Source organism: Palaemon carinicauda, chromosome 21 (genome assembly GCF_036898095.1).
Source record: "Palaemon carinicauda isolate YSFRI2023 chromosome 21, ASM3689809v2, whole genome shotgun sequence".
NCBI lineage: Eukaryota > Metazoa > Arthropoda > Malacostraca > Decapoda > Palaemonidae > Palaemon > Palaemon carinicauda.
Window position 1 is genome coordinate 60,524,631 of NC_090745.1, and position 22,766 is coordinate 60,547,396.

Sequence of the window (22,766 nt, forward strand, 5' to 3'; positions counted from 1 at the left end):
GTTCTGCAATGCATACTTTTCTAGATTGTGATCTAAAGCGATACCCCGTAAGCACATTCGTAGGTTAGTAAACCCATATCTATGTGGCTATTTGTTTGATGACAATCGCTTGTAAGCACGTATAATGATGGAGATACAAGGCATTCTAGACAGTTTGTCAGAAGAAAATGTGATCGAAAATAATCCTCCTGATTCCATATAGGTGGCAGCCATGAGAACATATGCAATGAGCTGCTGCCACCAACCCTCAAATCGGGGGACGGGAGAGCAAAGTCATCAGGGAGAAGACTCATCAGGTGTTGGCACTGTGGGGGAGAGGGCACCAACGAATCGAGTGCCCAGCCTAGGCATCTTCCGGCTGTTATAACTATCAAGCATACGGTTATCTATCTTAAGAATGTCCCCCCAAAAAATACCGAGAGTGGGCATGCTGTGGTATATCAACCCCTGCCCAGTATCAGAGGAAGAGGAGGCAGAGGAAGGGTGAGACAAGGGAGATAGATGCCAACCGCCCCAGCCCCCCATAACAGCTGCAGCGGTCAACGAAACAGCTAGTATGGTGGAGCAGAGGCCAATGGGCATATAGGCAGTGGCACCTCCCTTGGTAATGCCAACCTTAACCCCGTGGTACTAGAAACAGCAGCAGGGGGCGATGGTATTGCAAGCAAGGTCGTTAGCCTATGCTGCCCATATCAGGATCCAACCTGGTCGTTCGGAGTCCTAGCAATCAAGACAGATCTGCCAGGTAAGTCGATCCAAGCGCTGATCAACATAGGAGTCATCGTTTCGCTTCTTGAACAAGGAAGCTCTTTGAATCCACTAAAGTCAGTGACACCCATCATTCACTACACAAAAGTAAGAAATAAACTACAGGCATGACATATAATGACAGTCAACTTTCAGGTGGGATCTGTAAAGTTTGCACATGACATTTTCTATCTTACCCACCTTGGGTATTCTAGGTATCCAAAGTGTACTTGGTCTTGACTTTATTATGAAATAAAAAGACATACATTTGCGGGGAAAGAGACAGAGTAACAGTAATGGCAGGAGGGTGCATTCTGCCGATAAAAAGTCATGAGAGTGTAAGTGCCTTTGCGGGAAGGGAGAGACAATATATTGATATCAGTATTATTTGCTAAGTTACACCATTAGTTGGAAAAGCAGGATATCATAAGCCCAAGGACTCCAACAGGGATAATAACCTAGTGAGAAAAGGAAATAAGTTAATAAACAAGAGAAATTTAAGAACAACAACAGCATTGAATTAAATCTTTCATATATAAACAATAAAAACTTCAAAATGATGAGAGAAAGAGAAATAGAATGGAATAGTGTGTCTGAGATGACCCTAAAGCAAGAGATTTCTAACCCAAGACAGTGGAAGACCATGGTACAGAGGCTATAGCACTACCCAAGACTAGAGAACAATCTCCTAGAAGAGCTGCTTACCATAGCTAAAGAGTCTCATCTATCCTTACCAAGAGCAGGAGCTTCTGAACAATCCAGTGCAGTAGCTAACCTCCTAAGAGAAGAAGAATTGTTTGGTAATTCCAAGGTTATCAAGTGTATGAGGAAAGAGCAGAATGTGTGAAGAATAGGCCAGACTATTTTCTGTAAGTGCCGACAAAAATGAAATGAGCCGTAACCAGAGAAAGGGATCCAATGTAGTGCTGTCTGGCCAGTCAAAGGATACAATAACTCTCTAGTAGTAGTATCTCAACTGGTGGGTGGTGCTTTGGCCAATGGCTGTACCTGAAAAAGGAGAAATTTTGCCTCAACAGGTCTTACGAGGATAACAGTGACCCCGTCTCAGCCTCTCCTGTTGGGAATTAAGGTTATTGTTAAACCACATGAAAAATGGGCACACGTAGTCTTACAGGGGTTGTCATAAATAAAAGAGAGCAAACAGACTATTACAATAGTTAATTTGACAAATAAAAGAGTCTTGTTAGGAAGTGATTCTATAAGTGAATTGGAGTTAAGTGAAATTATTGATAATGGGATCTTAGGAGCTGCAAGTCCAGCTGAATTGTGAGTTTGCAACACGTGGTTATTCTATGATGAATATATATCACAGATACTCGTGATTTTAATCAATGTAAATATCACCCACGAATGGCATTCAATACCGAATTCTATCTTGGTAACTGCTTCTGGCCGGGTAGAGATTCGAACTTCTACCTATTCTACCAACTGAGCCATCAAGAGAGATAATAAGTTTGAAATAACCACATGTTGCAAACTCACACTTCAGCTATCATGGTGGAGATGGGTTTATTTCAAGTCTATGAACAGATTCCTGAATTCGACAGGAATATGTACGGGGACTTGTCATAAACTTATCTCTATTGATGGCTCAGTTGGTAGAGTCCTCGCAGGCATGGTTTCCGGCCGAATAGGTAGGGGTTGCCATGAAAGGAATTCCAAGTGGATATATATTTCCAAGATAGAATTCGGTATTAAATGCCATTCGTGGGTGATATATATATATGGGTGTCTTGCCATATATATTTGTAATGATTTAAATTTATGAACAATGATGAGTAAAGGTAAAAAAAAGGAAGGATCATATGTATTTTGAGGTGGTTCATTCATGAGGAAATAATAGAGGTCCATAGGTTAGTAACAAGATCGCATAAATCAGAAGTGCTCAAATGTAGGAAAGATGTGTTGTCTAGGAGGACCTTAAAAACCTCCAAGAATCAAGAAGGTGCATGCACGGTGAAGGGTATGGCAGTGCATGTTGGGGAGCGACCCCAACTGCTTAGGAGACCCCTGTGTAGGTGTGTGAAGCGCTTAATATTGTGAAAGTTTTAATACACTGGGTTGCATCCACGATTCTTCAATTAAAAAATGCACGTGAAATGGACTTTTGAATTTTATTTGGATCCACCTCGAGGAAAGAAAACTACCTAATTTTCATCATATATATATATATATATATATATATATATATATATATATATATATATATATATATATATATATATATATATATATATATATATATATATATATATATATATATATATATATATATATATATATATATATATATATTATATATATATATATATATATATATATATATATATATATATATATATATATATATATATATATATATATATATATATATATATATATATATATATATATATATATATATATATATATATATATATATATATACATACATACATACATACATACATTTATATCAGTTTTTAATTCAAATTACGTTCAAATCGTTATCTATATATAAAGTTTGATTTAATTAGATAAAATCTTCTGCACTTGGAATTTTTACTTTTACAGCAGCTGTATGATAGCAATTTCGAGTATAGTTATCATACATAGTATGAGGCTAGAAGCTTATTAGCGATTTCGTCTCTCACTACAGCATTAGAGTAAAACTTAGTTGTAATGATCTCATGGACACAGAAGGCCATAATGAGGTAAGCATTGTAGCAGAGACAACAAGTGTATCAAGAAGCCGTGGTTTCTGACTTTCATCTAATTTTACATTTATGACAGCTAGCCAGCAAGCATGCTTGACCCATTAACCTTTACTATACACCTTTGTCTCTAATTAGGCAATTATACAGAACCGTCAGTATGACTCTCCTTAAAATCTGACTACAGCCGGACCAACCACATGGACGAGGGGGCATCTCGAACAAAGCATCCCTATAAGATGTTAATATTAACAATAATGCCTCAACAGATGGTGAGCCTATTTTGGCCTTACTGTGGCAATTACACGCTCCAGCAAAGTGAATGTATATTGTAGTAGTGTTGTAGCAATTAAAATAATCCATTTAAACCAACTTGTTCCTCCAGTCAGCTGTGATGTACATTTCTATTAATACGACTTCGCATGTTTTAAGTTTCAAAATATTATGCAATAAAAATATTACCATTAATAATAATGGACCTGTCTATGTTGTGAACAATGCTGTGAGGAAATACTTGTTATAATATAATTCTGAGAATGGGTGATAGAGAAACGATTGTTGTTGTTAACCTTACCATATTTTATTAATATTTTACGTTTATATTCATAACAGGTCAGCCATGGTATCATATTATGCCATTCTTGAGAGGTATCTTCAATTTATTAATGAATTGTTATGAAGTGAAAAAATAATGAAACTTCATCATAGTAATCCCTCATATTTTTCCTTTCACCGAAAATGAACTCTGCATCCTACTGCTTCCTTGTCCCACCCCATACCTTAGAGTGAGCAAATAATTGTTTTTGATAAAAAAAAAATTGCATTCTCTATAACCGAATGCCTGCAGTATTTGTACTAAACATTTCATAATTGTTACAACAATCACTTCCACATTAACCTTTTGATAAAATGTTTAATCAACAAAATAAATTTCAAAATTTTCAAACGTTACTATTTGTACCTTACATGCTTGATTAAAATCAACTATACCAGTTCCTTCCTAAAGAGACACGAAAGAAAACATACCCCTAAATGTCATATTGTTCATTTCCTCTCACCTTGACCTACCTACAGTACCCAGTGCGAGGATCATCAACGGGCCGGAGATTTTCGTGCACCGGGGCTCACCCATCAACCTTAGTTGCGTCGTTGACCACACAGTGGAGAGACCCAGCTACATCTACTGGTACCATTATAATAAGGTCAGTATGGAAATGGTGTTTTTATTCAATTTCTTGCTAATTAGATTATTTTGTTGACGTTTAACACCTTCAACAGCTTAAAATTTTTGCTATATTACATACCTACAGTAACATAAATAATATGCAGGTATTTTCTTATCCAAATTTGTCATGTCTTTAAACCGTCACACAGTAAGTTAATCGAACACTAAATATATTATTATCACAATCAGTTATTGCTGGACCTTAAAAAGCAGGAACGTTTTTTCTAGTGTCGTTGAATTTTGATATATATGAGTATATAAGTGTGTGTATTAAAACCTGCGCAGCCTTATGAAATAGATGTGTCAGACATTGTGTCAAATCAAATGGTTAGAGAGAGAGAGAGAGAGAGAGAGAGAGAGAGAGAGAGAGAGAGAGAGAGAGAGAGAGAGAGAGAGAGAGAGAGAGAGCTATTATGGGGGAATGGAGACAAAGTAGATGAAGGAATGCAGGATAGAAATTATGAGTTACTAACATGCAGTAAAATATTTAGAAAAATAAATGAACTGGCTGAAGACGATAAGTATGTGTAGGTCTTCTGTAATGCTACAGACTCACTAACAAGAGAGAAGGATCCTAGAACGGGAATTTTTGGATACGCTTTGTCACCAATAGTCTTACTTCAAATAGGAAATGTATGAAGACGTTTTGACTCTCTACGGAAGGATTAAAACCGACATATTCGAAGTTAATGCAAAAGGGCGTATAAAGACAATTTAATGTCAATTAAAGTTGAGCAGCCTTATATTTGTCGAATACACGACTTGGAACAGACTCATCGCTCTATTCTTAACTTCGCGGATTATCGTGTCTTTGGAAGTAAAAAGTGGATTGATTTAATTTCAAATTGAATAAGAGCTTTTATTGACAATTGTATCTATAATTTATAAGGATGTCAAGATGCTAAAGGCATTGTAGCAGTCATTATCATATATATATATATATATATATATATATATATATATATATATATATATATATATATATATATATATATATATATATATATATATATATATATATACAGACACATCTATATATATATATATATATATATATATATATATATATATATATATATATATATATATATATATATATATATATATATATATATATATATATATATATATATATATATATATATATATATATATATATATATATATATATATATATATGGGTGAATATTAACACACTGCCGGGCTCAAATCGAAATAGATTTCTACCTCATACTGGGATCGAACCCTAGTCTCTCCAAGTGAAAGACAAGGTCGCTACCAATCATACCACAAGAGGACCTAGAAGAAGTAGGAACCTAAGTGTTAACTGCACTTCAGGATCTACCTAGTGAGACATCAGTCTCATACTTGCGAGTTTTCTCCGATTTCCCGACCCATCAGGTGACACAGTTGATAGCCTTTAATTAAAATAACCCCCAATGAGTCAATTTGGAGGAAAATCAACACAATATCATGCTCAAATAGAAAAAGATTTGTACCTCATTCTAGGATCGAACCCAAGTCGCTTCAAGCGAAAGACAAGGTCGCTACCAATTATGCCACCTGAGGTTCTTTAAAGAATAAGGAACCTAGGTGTTAACTGCACTTCAGGATTTACCTGGTGAGACATCAGTCTCATACCATCGAGTTTTTCCCGACTTCCTGACCAACCAGGTGACAAAATTGATTGCTTTTAATTCGAATAACCCTTAATGAGTCGATATGGATGAAAATTAAAACAATATCGTGCTCAAATAGAGATAGATTTCTATTTCACACTGGGAGCAAACCCTAATTTCTCCAAGTGAAAGACTAGGTTGCCACCAATCATGCCACCAGAAGTTCTAAAAGAAGTAGGAACCTAAGTGTCTCTCACTTGAAGATACTAAGATTCTCTACTATTAGTAGATAGAAATTTATTCCTATTTGAGCACGATATTATTTTAATTTTCATCCATATTGACTCATTAGTTCTAATTCGAATTAAAAGTTATCAGTTGTGTCACCTAGTTGGTCGGGAAGTCGGGGAAAACCAAAAAAAAAAAAAAAAAAAAAAATTGAAGAGTTTGAAGAGTTAATTGATGACGAAATTACACAAGGAATTGTTTCTTACTTTGCTACCAATTATAATGGAAGGGAACGACGCCGGGGATCAAAGAGCACAAGACTAGATCCACTGTTTTCTACAGATTCAAGGAATATGCGCAGAAAGGCAATCAATGAAATGCCAAGGACCAATAATAACTTGAATCGGTTTCATAGCTCCCTTACAGTATCTGTTACAAGCTCGCACCCTAACATATGGAAAATTTATGCCTTAAAGAACAAGAAAGCACTGGCGAGAACGAGTATAATACAAATAGATTGCGATAACCCAACTTCCGAGAAATTAAATACATGGCCTATGAGCAAAGCGTTCTGAAAATATATTAATTTCTACGACCGCAATTCAAAAATGAATTGACTTCAAGCTATTGCGCATAACTTGAAGCTTTAACTAATAAAGAAATTGAAGCTAATTTTCGTTATTAAATATTCTTATTTCATGTTATTTTGATTATATAATACATGCATTGTGAGTGATGTAAACTTGCAAATAATTTATCATATTTTTGTTTAATAATACATAGATTGCAAGTGATATGAAACACCAAGGAAATGAATTTTAACTGAACGATTTTTTTACTCATTTATGTAACGGTTTATAAAAAAAGAGTACTAGGTGACAAAAGTAGTAAAGAGATCATTAAAAACTAGAGTTATCATCATTATTATCATATAAGTTACCAGTCCAATAAAAAATAAATCTTCAACGATTTGGAAAGAAACAAATGTGTGCTTTTAGTAGGGTATTGTCTTAATAGCAGAGAAGTATCCGGCAACGAAATGTCCGGATACTAACGGTCCAGTTGCGAAATGTCCTAGCACAGACACACACACACACACATATATATATATATATATATATATATATATATATATATATATATATATATATATATATATATATATATATATATATATATATATATATATATATATATATATATATATATACATATATATAACGGATTTTGAGCAAAGCAAAAAATCTATTTTTGGGTGAGAGTGCCATGTCATCCTGATGGAAGGTTCCTTTAGGTAGCTTTCTAAGGGATATTTGCTACAGTGATACTCCCAGAAAAATAAACCGAAGGTCTCCAGGATTCTAACTCCTGGCGCGAGTATCCAGTTAAGGATATCGCAAGGGATCAGGGACGTATTTTTTAGATACCACACATAGCAATCATCTCCCCGAATAGATTTAACTCTGAGTGGCGAAAGAGAGGGGGTACCGTTCTAGGTACCCGGTGGACCTCCTATCCATACAACTAACGGCCGCCATTCCTTTACTTATCCTTAAGCAGGAATAGCCACAGATAGAGTAGTTTCGGCCGGGGTCAGCAAAAGGTTGGGTCCATCAGGACAACATGGCACTCTCACCCAAAAATAGATTTTTCGCATTGCTCAAAATCCGTTTTTGGGCTCGGCCATATCGTCCTGATGGAAGCATACTAGAGAAATAACTTGAAAGTACTATATCTGTAGATTTGTGTGTGTGCCTTCTACCTTGAATGGATTCCTTATCTGGTCTCCTAGACCTGTATATGAAATTCCAGTTAACTGTCATTTCCAGTAAACCTGGAACTGGTTTAGTGCTTCCTGGCCCCTGCAGGGAAAGTGTCGAGATCGACGATAAGGATTTAAGGCTTGAATTACCGTAGGAACAGAAGGTAAAACTTTAGAGATTACCTTTCACATTCCTTGGAAATCTGTATCCTGATTTCAAGTTGGGTCCTTATAGGGTATAATTAAAACTCTAGCATGTTTTATTTGTCTGCAACTGAGATAGCAGTAATAAGACGCAAATACGTTTAGTATTTTTATCTTGCAACTAGATTATCAAATGTAGTTATGATAGGGTATAAATCTGATCCAGCAATGAAAACACATCAGGGTACATATTTTCTCTTGTAGAAAAAATATATAATTTCATTATCGGAATAATGCCACTCATTGGAGATGTGAACAAATCTGACTGACTTGTACAGACTTTGGGAATGCCTAAACACTGTGACGCAAACGTTCACTCGGCACTGGTGTTATTGGTCAGATATGCACCTATATGGAACAGTGTGTTAATCACCGTTGGGATTTGCACTCGAGGGTAAGTGTACCCATGCACCCGATACACTGAAAAGTCCCGAAGCAGTTCACTGTTCATCGCAGCGCTAGAAGACGGGTTTTATAAAACTACCCGCCGCCACCACAAAATGTTTTATTTCATGTATTTGCTTCGTATAGTGTTTGTAAAAGACCCTGGATGATCTCCACCTAGTGTATGAGTGGAGTCTTCTGAAGTCCATGTGTTGAAAGAAATTTAACGAAGAAGCAACTTTCCTTGGATCGTGACCTGTGAGTGTACTGTCAGGATCTGCTCTGCGAATAAAGTAGGTGAGCTTTGCTCTCAGTTGTCTTAGGGATAGGTTTGATCTTGAAAGTTTCACCTTTGAAGAGCTGTCCTCCCTTGGAGTCTGAAGTTCTTCGAAGATAGTCCTTAAGACACTCTACTGGGCACAGACAGGCATCTTCCTTCAATGGGCAGATTCTCCAAGGACCCCACCTCTTGGTGGGTAGCTCATTCTTGGTAAGAAAGGTAGGATCAGGAAAGAGGTTTGGATCTCCTGTGTCTAGTAACTGAATATGGCCTTCGCTTCTAGATAAGGCCACTATTTCATTAACTCTAACCCCTGAGGCTATGACAAACAGAAAAATAACTTTCTGTGTTAGATCCTTTAGAGTACAATTCTCATTGTTTAGGTTCGAAGCATAGTGCTAGACTTCGTCCAAAGACCACGTGATGGGCTTTGGTGGGGCTGCTGACTTGAGTCTAACGCATGCTTTTTGGATCTTATTAAAGATTTCACTTGAGAGGTCCACTCCGAAAGCGTACAGAAGTGGTCTAGCCAGGGCTGATTTACACAAAGTAATCGTAGTGGAAGCCAGGCCTTGTTCGTGTAGGGATATGAAGAAAGCTAGACAGATTACCTATTGATATTTCTGTTGGTTCCCTTGATTTCATAAAGGACACCCATTTCTTCCATGACGATTCATATTGTCTCCTAGTCGAACTTGACTTATACTCTTCGATGAAGTCAACTTTATCCTTAGAGATTCTAAACCTTTTGTTTGCTGCTAGGATGAGAAATCGTGAGATGTAGGTTATTGGTTCTCAAGGATGAAGCGTAGGCAGTCGACTTCTAGACCAGTTGGGATAATGCTGGGTCCGGCAGAGGGAACAGCCTCAGTTTCAGTTCTAGAACTAGAGGGAACCAATTGTTTTTGGGCCACCTGAGGGCCACTACTGTTGCTGTCCTTCTGAAGGATCTTAGCTTGTCGAGGACTCTTAGCAGAAGGATGGTTGGTGGAAACAGGTAAATATGATTCCACCTGTTCCGGTCGAGGGACATGGTGTCCGTCACCACTGCTCGAGGGTCCATCTAAGGGGCTACATATTGAGGTAGTTTCTTGTTGTCGCTCGTTGTGAAGAGGTCGGTCTGCAGTTCCGGGACTTCTTCCAAGGTGGAGGAGAATGGGTCTGCGTCTAGGGTCCATTCTGTCTCTATGGGCTTTCGCCTGTATAGAGCATACGCAGTCACATTGCGGAACCCTTGTAGGTGAACTGCTGATAGGTGCCATCCCTTCTTCCTTACCAGGTGGAAGGTGGCTAATATCACATGTCCTATGTGAGATGATCTCAAGATTGATTTAGACATTTTTCTATCACTTCGTTGTTCAGGGTCAATCTGATGTGGACTGTTCTGCAAGGGGATAGTCTCTTCAACATCAGGCAAACTGCCAGAGCTTCCAAAACGTTGATATGAAAGGTTTTGAACTGGTGCAACCAATTCCTTTGCACTTTTCTCTCATGAGAATGGCCACTCTATCCTTTCCAGGAGGAGTCCGTGTGTACCTCCTCTGATGGTTGTGGTGGTTGCAGGGGAATTGTTCGTGCTAGGCTCTTGGCTGTTGACCACAGCCTTAACTGCGTGCCCAATAGGGTCGGGGTCAACCTTGGTTAATCTCTTCGAGCGTTTGATACGTATCTTCTCCAGACTCTTGACGCATCTTTTAGACGTGCTTTTAGCACCGGGTCTGTCACTGCCGCAAACTGGAGAGAGTGAAATACTTTTCCTGTTGGCGTTCTGAAATCCTCTTGTAACGGATTAGTCTCTTGACAGATCCCTCTGTCTCTCTCCTCTTCTTGGATGGAATGGAGATGTGGTGTGACTTTAAGTCCCATTGGATTCCTAGCCATTGAAACTTCTGTGCTGGAGGAAGGCAAGACTTTTTGTGATTGATGCTGAAGCCCAGGTGTTCCAAAAACTTCATCACCTTGTTGGCTGCCTGCAGACAAGTAGTCTTGGATGCTATCCATACCAGTCAATCGTCTAGATATGCTATTATTGAACTCTTTTGGAGTTTAGCTGCTGAACGATTGTGTCTGCCGGCTTCATGAATATCCCTGGGGCTCTGTTCAGTCCAAAGGGCATTGATCTGAAGAATCACTTCTTCTGTAGAATGAGTCCTAGGTAGGAGGAGAAAGGGCGGCTCAATAGAAGATGCCAGTGAGCATCTGTTGGGTCTATTGAGGCTGTATTTGCTCCTTTTGGTAGAAGGGTCCTTATGTGTTGCCAAGTAAGCATCCGGAACTTGTTGTTCTCAATGAACTTGTTGAGTGGAGACAAGTATAGAATGACTCTGAGTTTGTCTGAGTCTTTCTTGGGAACACGAAACAGCCTTCCCTGGAATTTGATGGACTTCGCTTTCCTTATTACCTTCTTTCCTGTTCAAGAGTTCTGAGGTATATTCTTCTCAAGAGGGGTTGGAGTGTTGGAAGAATTTTGGAAAACGTGGTGGAGTTCTGTTCCATTTCCACTGAAGTCCATTCGTTAATAGGATGTGGGCCCGGGGATAGAAGGTCCAGCGATCCTGAAAGTGATACGGTCTGCCTCCTACCTGGAACCCCTCTTTGAATGGGGGTTCCTGGGGATTTGTTTCTGTGACCACGTCTTACTCGGCCCCGGGAGGAGTCACCTTCTGTCGAACTTCTAGGGCCATTTCCTTTCTGACTAAGGCGAAAGGAAGAAGACTGCCTCTCGACGTTGGGGTTAAACATTGGCGACTGAGCTACCAGTTGTTGAGGGACCATCTGGAAAGTGGTCTGAGGCATCGTGGTCATAGTCACGGCAGAAAGTTGTGCAGGTTTGCGTGGTCTCCTTGCCTTTTTATTCTTAGGCTGGGGACCTCCGTCTGAGAAAGAATTCCTCTTTGAGCTCATGCCCCACTTTTGGAGAAGGTTCCAGTTCTCTGTGGGTCCTCTGGCTCTGATCTGTTGGACCAGTTCCTGTGGGAAAAGTTCTTTATTGCAGATGTTCGAGGTAATCAATTTCCTTGGTTCATGTCTTATGGTCGCTGAAGCCAAAACGAACTCTCTGCAGGCTCTTCTCACTTTGAGGAAGGCATATAAGTCTTTCACAAGGGTACCCATGTGGGACTTAGCCAGGAAAATGAACATTTCTGGGGCGTTCTGTAGACCTGCACTCATTTCCCGGCAGTTCTGATGAGAAAGAAGGCCACAAGTCTCTCCTTCGCCTCTTGTTCCCTCCTCAGAAGATGGTCTGGCAACTTCGGAAGGTTCTCATTGATCCAACTTAGAGACGGAGAAGGTTATGTGAACATCCTTCCACTTCTCCTAGCAGGCAGGCAGGCAGTGCAAGAGAGAATGGTTTGCATTCCTCTAGGGTTGGGCAGGGTTTGCCCTCGTCAACTGCCTTGATGGCAAAGTCTAGTGCTTTCTCCGAAAAGGGGAAAGAGATGGAGGAAGGAGCAAGAAAGGTGGGATGTCTCTTGCTCAGTGCTGAGACTTTGGAGTTGGTGTACCCAGCTCCTTTCAAGGTTTTCAGGAGGATGGCTTGGGCCTTGTCATGCTCGAAGACAATGACCTCTTTGGGTACCGTTTCCTCACGGGTTGCATGTTCATCCTGCAGTCTCACGTAACATTCTGGGTAAGCTGAAAAGTTAGGCCAGAACTCAAGATCTTCAATAAGTTTGGTCCCCAACTTCTCCGAGACGAATAGTTTCCCATTCATCATGGGCATATGCTCTGCATACCTCCAAGGGTTGGTTTCGGAGCGGTGAGAGAGATTCGGCACCATAAGGGGCTTCTTAGTAGAGCTCTTGGTAGGTCCGGGGCGGTCTGTCCTCTCTTGCAATAGTATCTGTTTCAGTCTAAAATGATTTTCTCATCGTCTCTTGTACCTTTTGGAACAACTCCATCATCCACTGAATCGGAGAGAGGATCTCTTCGTTCTTGACGGCATGTGCCACTGGTTGTGGAGTTGGGATTGAAGAGGTTGACGGCATAGGTTGGTATGCCGTCACGGCAAACTGAGGGTTTTCGGTTGCCGTTGAAACAGATCCTTCTTCTTCCGCTTATGGATGTTCCACATCTTCTTTGGGGCCTCCTTGTAGTTGGGCCTTCTCAGTGTCAGTGGACACTTCTGTTGTCCTTTCTTGGTGGATGTCCATGCCTTCCAGTGCCTTGCCTATGTCTGTGTCAATCTCCAGATGTATGAGGGAAGACAAGACCTGTTCCTGGGGGACCACCGCCTTGGGGAACAGTAGGCACCTTAGGGAGTCGTCGGGTAAGTACGGTCCCTGAAAATTCTTTTGGAATCTACTTACCCATTTGCGAAGGGTCTCTCTCGCTGTATCTCTAGTCTCTATGTCGACTGAGGGAGCTTTTCCAAAGCCGTTGGGAAGCAGGGTCAAACAGGTGGGGCAACCCTTCGGGTCCCAATACTTGAGGACTCCTGACGTGATGCAGCAGGGGGCATGAGTCCTGCACTTCATGTGGCCACAAAAGTCTTTACCTTTGTGGTTGCAGGCTAAGGCTGCATACTTCTCCATTGGGTCCTCCTGTAAAGGAAAAGGGGCTCAATGAGTATACAATTTTTTTATATCAGTGATATAAAAGCATACATTTTTTATCAACAATAGTAATTACTATCGGTTATGATAGCTTAAGATAGTAAGCTTGAAAGAAAGTAGAAAAGACATATCTGTGTTTCCCCTCACATGCCATTGCTGAGACCTCCGTCAGAAGTTAATATTTTAGTTCCCTGATAGGGAGAATACGAGGTAGGAGTAACTCTAGGGACTAGACTTAGGGTTAGCTAGCGCTATACTAACATTATCTACCCGCAATATTAACACTGATCGGTGATTTAATAGGGTCCCGATAATCAAAGAAATTATCTGGGTGTTGAGGGATTACTCAGCCTCAACATAATATCATGGTTCCAACAATACACTGTGATTGAAAAACAGAGTATGTTAGAAAACAAGTGTACTACTGTATATTTGTATACTGTAGTACAGCCAGCGCACTGCCTAGGTTAAGTTAGTAGCTAGCGGCACTAACTGGTAGAGAGAGAAAAAGCATTAGGGAAGGAGATTCCTATTATTATGGTTTAGCACAACAATTGGAAGTGTAGGAGGACTATCAGGCCACCTACTGTCTCCTTGCCAGAATGAGAGTTCTAATGGAAGGGGTAAGAATCTTTCTGATTCTAGCTTCCATCCATCCACAAAAGGCCTGCCGCCAGCTGTACCACTGACAGCAATAATTGTGGATGGCAGACCAAGAGAGGGCTGAAGACTTCTCAAAGGTATGTTAGGTTTCCCACCGGCAGCCGTCAGGGCTGGCTCAATCTTCTCTTTGTGACATTCACTTCTGGTGAAGGAAGAACATAAGGAGGAATGTGGCTGAAGCGGCTGAACTAACTGTCGCCGGTAGGGTCCCGGCCGGCAACGAAGGCAAACTGGCAAGCCGGGATGACTGTCAGAATACCGGCGAAAGAATGTTGTGTCGGCTATGCCGACACTAAAGGACTGAAGGGGGAATGGAAAGAATCTTATAGTTCACTGGAGGAGCGGTGGCGGAAGATATGCCGCCTACTTGCTTGAGGGTACACTCAGGCACACTATTCTATCTTATTTTTTTTTTTCCTCTTGTTTTTTTGAAATAGTGTGTTGGGCAGGCTTAATAGAAGGGCCATGGATGCCTGGTGGTTTATCAAGAGGTTGTCTTTTCCTTTTTCTGATTATTTTTCTTCTCAAAACCATCCTTACTGTCCTCCCTTCAGTTGAAGTGGCTATCCTGGAGGGTATTTAGCCTTGCATGGTGTATCGGCTCCTCCATGTTGACCAGTTTTTCCGACTTTTTACTATAGTCTATGGGTATCATCAATCACTTTGTTTATAATTCTGCACGTATTGTTTTTGTTATAATTCTTGTTAATCTAGTTTTTAAGTGTGCTGTCTCTTTTTTATTTCTATTAATTCTTATGCTGTCTGGAGACATTGAGCGAAATCCGGGACCAGTACGTCCTAGATTTCGTCAATGTCGTCTTCTGTATTGCAATATTCGTGGTCTTCATGCAAATATCCAAGACCTTACAGTTGCGTCCAGGCAGTATGATATTCTTTTGTGCTCAGAAACTTTGGTTTCTAATATGAGGCACTCATCTGAGCTCCTTATAACTGGTTTTAAGAAGCCAATAATGTTGAAACGTGATGCCATCCCTAGGGCCAGGGGAATGGCAGTGTATATTAGGACCGAGTACCCTGCTTCTCATAAGTCCTGCTATCAATGTGGATGTCATGAGATTCAGGTAATAAAAGTTTGTGGCAGGCATAACAACTTTTATTTGTGTTCGATCTACCGGAATCCAGACATAGATGATTCTATCTTCGATTGTCTTCTTACCATTATGGCTAAGATACAAGAAGATGATAGAAAGGCTTCTTTTGTCTTTGTTGGTGATTTTAATGCTCACCATAGGGAGTGGTTAAGTTCTATCTCTCCTACCGATCGCCATGGCTTAATAGCTTTAGACTTTGCCTCTGATTCGATCAGGCTGTGAGCAAATCATAAATGAAGCTACTCACAGGTCTGGTAATTGCTTGGACCTCGTATACACTGACTCCCCTGGCGTTATAACTAGTAAGGTTGGTTCTCCAGTCGGGACTTCTGATCATGCCTTGATTTCATTATTAGTGAAGACTGAGCAGCCTGTCCCTGATATATCATATTCTTGTAAAATTTATATGAAATCCCAAGCAGACTGGAATGGGATTTTACATGATCTTTTGTGCTTGAATTGGTCACAATTATATAATAGTGTAGATCCTGTTGTCCCTTTGAATGAGAATCTAGTCAACATAATTGATAGGCGTATCCCTTCTCGTGTGCTAAGGTACCGAGTGAAGGACAAACCGTGGTTCAATGATGATTGTAGACGTGCTTATTTGGAGAAACAGGAGGCCTATCATCTTTGGAAGGGTAACAGATCAGAATTGACCTGGAACAACTATACTCAGCTTCGAGCTTTTGCTCAGAGAGTTTATGCCTCAACTGAAAAGGAGTACAATTTAACCATAAAAGAAACACTTTCTGGTACAACTCAGGAACATAAATGGTGGTCTACCCTTAAATCTGCACTCTTTGGTGTAGATGTAACAGTTCCTCCTTTACTTAAAACAGATGGCTCAGTCACTCACTGTCCAAAGGAAAAGGCAACCCTTTTGGCTGATGTTTTTGACAGTAAACAGAGTAATGAAAAACTTGAACTTCCTCATTCCTGTTTTCCTGAGGCTAAACTAACTAGTTTAGCTTTTCGATCTCGTGAGATTAAAGCTCTGTTGATGGACCTTGATGCTTATGGAGGTGTAGACCCAAATGGTATTTTTCCTTTGTTTTTTATAAAGACAGCAGATTTCTTAGCTCCAAAGTTATCTGTTATTTTGCGCAAGTTAGCAAGAAGAGGAGCTTTTAGCACTAGTTGGAGAATTGGTAATGTTACTCCTCTATGTAAATGTGTTTGTGGTAGCTCAAGTCCCACTGATTACCGCCCAATTTCCATAACTCCCATATTATCTAAAGTTTTTGAACGTCTTCTGGCAAAACGTCTTAATAGGTTTGCTGAAGGTAATCATCTACTCCCTAGTTTGCAATTTGGTTTTCGTAAAGGCCTTGGAGCATGTGATGCCCTTCTTACAATCTCCAATGCTGTACAGAAATCCCTTGATTGTGGTCGGGAAGTTCGTATGATTGGCCTTGATTTTAGTGCTGCCTTTGACCGTGTTAATCACGAGGCCCTTGTTTTCAAACTGAAACAGTTGGGAGTGGGTGGGTCGTTTCTTAGCATTATTATTGATTTTTTAAGTAATAGATCTCAAAGAGTTGTTGTTGATGGGCACCATAGTGATTATAGGAATGTGATATCCGGTGTTCCACAGGGTAGTGTTCTTGGCCCATTACTTTTCATACTATATACACATGACATGTGGTTTGGCCTAGAAAACAAGCTTGTTGCATATGCAGATGATGCTACTCTCTTTGCATCAATTCCATCCCCTGAATGTAGATCTAGGGTTGGTGAATCCCTTAATAGAGATTTAGCTAGAATTAGTGCATGGTGCAAATTATGGGGTATGAAGTTGAATCCTAACAAAACTCAAAGTATGATTGTAAGTAGGTCAAGGACGGTGGCTCCTCAACATCCGGATCTCAGTATTGATAATGTTTCTTTAAATATGTATGACTCTTTCAAAATTTTAGGTGTGATTCTCGACAGTAAATTTACTTTTGAGAAACATATAAGGTCTGTGTCTTCTTCAATTGCACAAAAAATAGGCTTATTGAGAAAGTCTTTCAAGATTTTCAGTGATCAATCTATTCTGAAGAAGTGTTTTAATTCTTTCATTCTACCTTGTTTTGAGTATTGTTCTCCTGTCTGGTCTTCAGCTGCTGATTCTCATCTTAATTTGTTGGACAGAAACTTACGGTCTATTAAATTTCTTATTCCTGATCTAGATATTAATCTCTGGCACCGTCGTTCAATTAGTTTATTATGCATGTTGCATAAGATTTTTCATAACTCTGACCATCCTTTACATTCAGATCTCCCTGGACAATTCTATCCTGTTCGTAATACTAGGCAGGCAGTTAATTTTAATAGCCAGGCCTTCTCCATCACGAGGCTCAATACTACGCAGTACTCTAGAAGTTTTATTCCAGCTGTTACCAAGTTGTGGAATGATCTTCCTAATCGGGTGGTTGAATCAGTAGAACTTCAAAAGTTCAAAGTTGGAGCAAATGCTTTTTTGTTGACCAGGCGGACATGAGTCTTTTATAGTTTATTTATGACATATTTGTTTTTGATGTTGTTAATAGTTTATATATGACATGTCTGTTTTGACATTGTTACTGTTTTTAGAATGATTTATTGTTAATTTGTTGTCTTCATTTATTTATTTCCTTATTTCCTTTCCTCACTGGGCTATTTTTCCCTGTTGGAGCCCCTGGGCTTATAGCATCTTGCTTTTCCAACTAGGGTTGTAGCTTGGATAGTAATAATAATAATAATAATAATAATACCTCCGATAGTGGGCTGGGGAAGCGCGGCTTCATGTGTCGACGGCATCGTCGGCAGCAGAGGAAACAGAATTCCTTTGCTGGTGACATCGTCGGCGACAAGACAAGGGCACCCTGAGTTAATTACTATCTAACCCAAAACCTGAGTTCTACTCGACGGCAATGGAGAAAGACGGTGTTTAGTTACTATCTACCCCAAAGCCGGAGTTCTACTCGATGGCAATGAGGAAAGACAGTGGTTGCCGGCTGTAATGGCGGCGGTACTCAGGGAGGGAGGAAGGGTTTATCCTCTTTTCTCTGAAAGAGAATATATATCGAACATTATTTGTAATTCTAGAGGGTGTAAGTCCCCATCCAAATTAATAATGAAGGATAGGGTGAGGCTAAACGTGGGCAATTACTTTACTAACGTATATATGAGCGAGACTAGCCTAGCTCCTGTAGGAACCACGGCCATGTTTGTACCGCAGGGGTTCCCTGCATGGTTGGTACGGCCGGGGCTCCCGCAGTATATGAAAAGTAAAGTTACATAATCGGAAGAGGAATAATAATTTTTTCTGTATGCACAATCTTCACTTGTATAATTTGCCTAACTAGCTAATATTATAGCTAAATACCTGAAAATGTTGCCTTACTATCTAAATAAAATGTTAATCGGCGACAGCGGTCGTAAAAAAGGCCACCTCCGGTCATGGTAATGCTCAGCCAAACACACTTAAATTATTGGAATTTAACTGTGGGAAGGGAGTCTAAAATTTTACACAGGAAAGAATTAATACTCAACTTTCCAGAGGATGGAGATGCTGGAGATTGCATGATTATTCCGAAAACTTGTAACAAAACACCGGGAAAACTTTGGGAGAACACCTAGCTTATATACTACAAATAAAGGAATGGTGGCCGGTAGTTGTACGGATAGGAGGTCCACCGGGTACCTAGAACAGCAGCCCCTCTCTTTAACCACTCTTCCCCCTTACATCAAAGGGTTAAATCTATTCGGGGTGAAGTTTGCCATCTGTCGTATCTGAAAATATGTCCCTGATCCCTAGCGATAGCCACGAGTTAGAATCCTGGAGACCTTGGGTTTATTTCTCTGGGAGTATCACTGTAGCCAATATCCCTTAGAAAGCTACCTAAAGGAACCTTCCACCAGGAAGACATGGCCGAGACCAAATATATATATATATATATATATATATATACACATTTAAATGGTGAGCCTTTGGCAAATGAAATGAGATTATGAAAAGTAAAATGCAACTGTCTCTAAAAAGTAAAGTAATTAATGATAAAATAGTTACAACTCAAAGAGCTATGGACAGAATAATTATGGGATAAACAATAAGAGACAGAAAAAGAGGAACATAGATAAAAGAGGTAACTAAAGTAGTGGATATTCTAACAACATGTAAGAAAAAGAAATGGACATGGGTAGGACATATAATGAGAATGGCAAACAATAAATGGACATTAAGAATAACAGAATGGGTCCCTAGATATTATAAAAGAAGCAGAGGAAGGAAGAGAAGACGATAGACCGACGAACTAAGGAAGTTCGCGGGCGTAGACTGGCACAAAAATACCATAAACAGACGCAAGTGAAAGGACATGTCTGAAGCCTTTGCTTTGCCGATTAGTAACGGCTCATGAGGATAATGATGATGATGATGATATATATATAAATAAATATAGATATATATATATATATATATATATATTCACACACACACATGTATATATATATATATATACTATATATATATATATATATACATATATATATATATATATATATATTTATATATATATATACTGTATATATATATATATATATATGTATATATATACTGTATATATATATATATATATATATTCAAACACACACACATATATATATATATACACACACACACACATATATATATATATATATATGTGTGTGTGTGTGTGTGTGTGTATTTATATAAATGCATATATATATATATATATATGTATGTATATATATATATATATATATAAATAGATATATATGTATTTATATATATATATTCACAACATATATATATGTATATGTATATATATATATATATATATGTATTATATATACATATATACAGTATATATATATATATATATATATATGTATATGTGTGTGTGTGTGTGTGTGAATTTCTGGGACAATAATTCTCATGAATGCCTTATGAATGTTTTATTACCTCTTTGAGGCTTTCAGTTTGTTGATATACATTAGGTATTATATCTTTTTTTTATTTCTTCTTCTTTCTTTATTCCTTTATCCCCTTAGTTATAACTGGTGATGGTTAACTAATGACATAATGCCTCATTTGCTGCTTGGGGTTGTGGTAGCCCTTTGAAAACGTTCCTTCCAATTAATGTGTTGGACGGTAGTTCGAGACTTGCTTAAATTTGATAGTTACGAGTATTGTCCACAGCCTCACCAACCTTGTGAGTTCGAGCAACCATTACCTGAAACTCCCTGGTCCTATCTTGATGGAGAGGGGTCTTGGACGCTGATCAAATGTATATAAAACTTAAAACCTTTTGATCAACAGAGGCATTCTATACTGGATCCCTTTCGCCTCATCAGGTGTGAGATTCAAGCATTTGTCACTGAGATCACAGGCTGAGTGCATTTATTACTACTGTAATTCTTGAGGCTAAAGAGCGAGAGAAAATTTGTCATGGATCTGAATAAGATTATGTTGGTAATATCCATCACTGAAAGTGGGAGAAGTGTTATAAAAAAAAAAAAAACAGGAATTATATGAGTGGAGATTAACAAACAAAGTATTCAAACAAAGAGGATAAAAGTATGAAGTACTACAGGGAGGATAGCGAGAGAAATGTTTTTTTAAATGAGTTCGATGGGATGATGTGTGACTGCTAACGGATTATGAGTGGTCTGGAAGGAGCAGGAGAGAAGCTTAACTTCTAGGAGAGAGAGAGAGAGAGAGAGAGAGAGAGAGAGAGAGAGAGAGAGAGAGAAATTTAAGTTGTTATATTTAAAACGTCTGATAACAGGTAGAGCATGAGAAGTTATTACCAGGGATACAATTGAACAAATTAAACGAAGAATATACAGATATATGGGCCAAAAAAAAAAAAAAAAAACTCACAAACCGGTCCAAAACTAATCTTCATTTTACTGATAAACATGAAAGCAGGAGAAGCCTTATATATTCTAATACATATAAGGGAGGATCTCGATAAAAGGGATACTTGCAAATATGGCCAATACACAGCTATGAAAGGAAGCTAAAAACTCATCTTCCTTGTGGAGATTGGAAATTGAAAAGAGATTCAAAGCATTACTAATAAGATAAACGTCGAACTAAGAACTAGAACTAAGCTATGTATGAAAAAAGTAAAAGAAAAAGGAAGACCACCATAAAAATCATGTAAAATGCAATATATGTGGAGACTGGAACAATGAATCTTTCTGCCCAGTTGAAAGGGCGCCTTATGAGGCCGTCATCCATGAAAGAGCATCATTGACCATCTCGCTGAGAGGACACAAGATGAGAAGCTCTTCAAGGGGGCGATTCACATCCCACTAACAAAAAGCAAAGGAGACGACAGTCTTTATCCGGAAGCCCCTGAAAGGTTGAAAGAGGAGGAAGACTCGCCAAGTAAAAATATTATACGATGTGGGAAACAAGACAATGGAATCACGTTCATATGAGCTGATAAATATAAGAAAAATTTCTCAAGATAACCTTTAAGGTAATATTAACATGAGAAATTTATGCCCTTATGTACGAGGGAGTATATATATATATATATATATATGTAAATATATATATATATATATATATATATACAGTATATATATATATATATATATATATGGATTCTCTCTACCTCGGGATCAGAGACTCAAGCGGGAATCAACTCAAAGATAATAGCTTCTGGTCGGCCGGGGAATCGAACCTGGGCTCAAGAAACTAAGGTTCCAGTGACTTAGCAAATTGAAACTCGGTTTCTTGTGCCAGGGTTTGATTCCCCGTTCGAAGCAAAACCTATCATCTTTAAGTTGATTCTCCCTTGTGTCTCTGATCCCTAGGAAGAGAGAATCTAGATATTTTGAGGAGTATAATATATGGCTTATGTATATATATATATATATATATATACACGTATATATATATATATATATATATATTAAACTTTAGTCCTAGAAAAGAGTATCTTCCAAATGTTTCTTTCTTTTTACTATATATTTCCGAAAAAGGTTGTTGGTCTCCCGTTATTTCCAATGGCAATTCACATATCAAGGAAGTCTTGCATTTCCTGGTGGCCATCCACCATGTTACTGGCAATACACAACTTTTAACCTCACTAATTGGGCACATATTTTCCTTGAAGATTACCCAACCAAATACTTAATATGCCATGTTGTTTAATTTTTCTTATAGGAAAAGAGGCAATATAAGACAACGCATGAAATTGGTCAAACATTAGCCACTAATGTGGTCGATATGCAGAGTGAGGTCAGGGCCGTGGTGATCTAAAGATG

General features: G+C 38.8%; 1 protein-coding gene across 4 annotated transcripts in view; it reads left to right on the plus strand.

The window, feature by feature from the left end:
- LOC137615287 (uncharacterized) overlaps positions 1-22,766 on the plus strand; it is a 317,326-nt gene that overhangs the window by 274,754 nt on the left and 19,806 nt on the right. For all 4 annotated transcript variants that reach the window (XM_068345024.1, XM_068345022.1, XM_068345025.1 and 1 more), the window contains one exon: positions 4,536-4,663. In XM_068345024.1, coding sequence (XP_068201125.1) covers positions 4,536-4,663 — 128 coding nt within the window. The remainder of the gene's footprint in view (positions 1-4,535; positions 4,664-22,766) is intronic.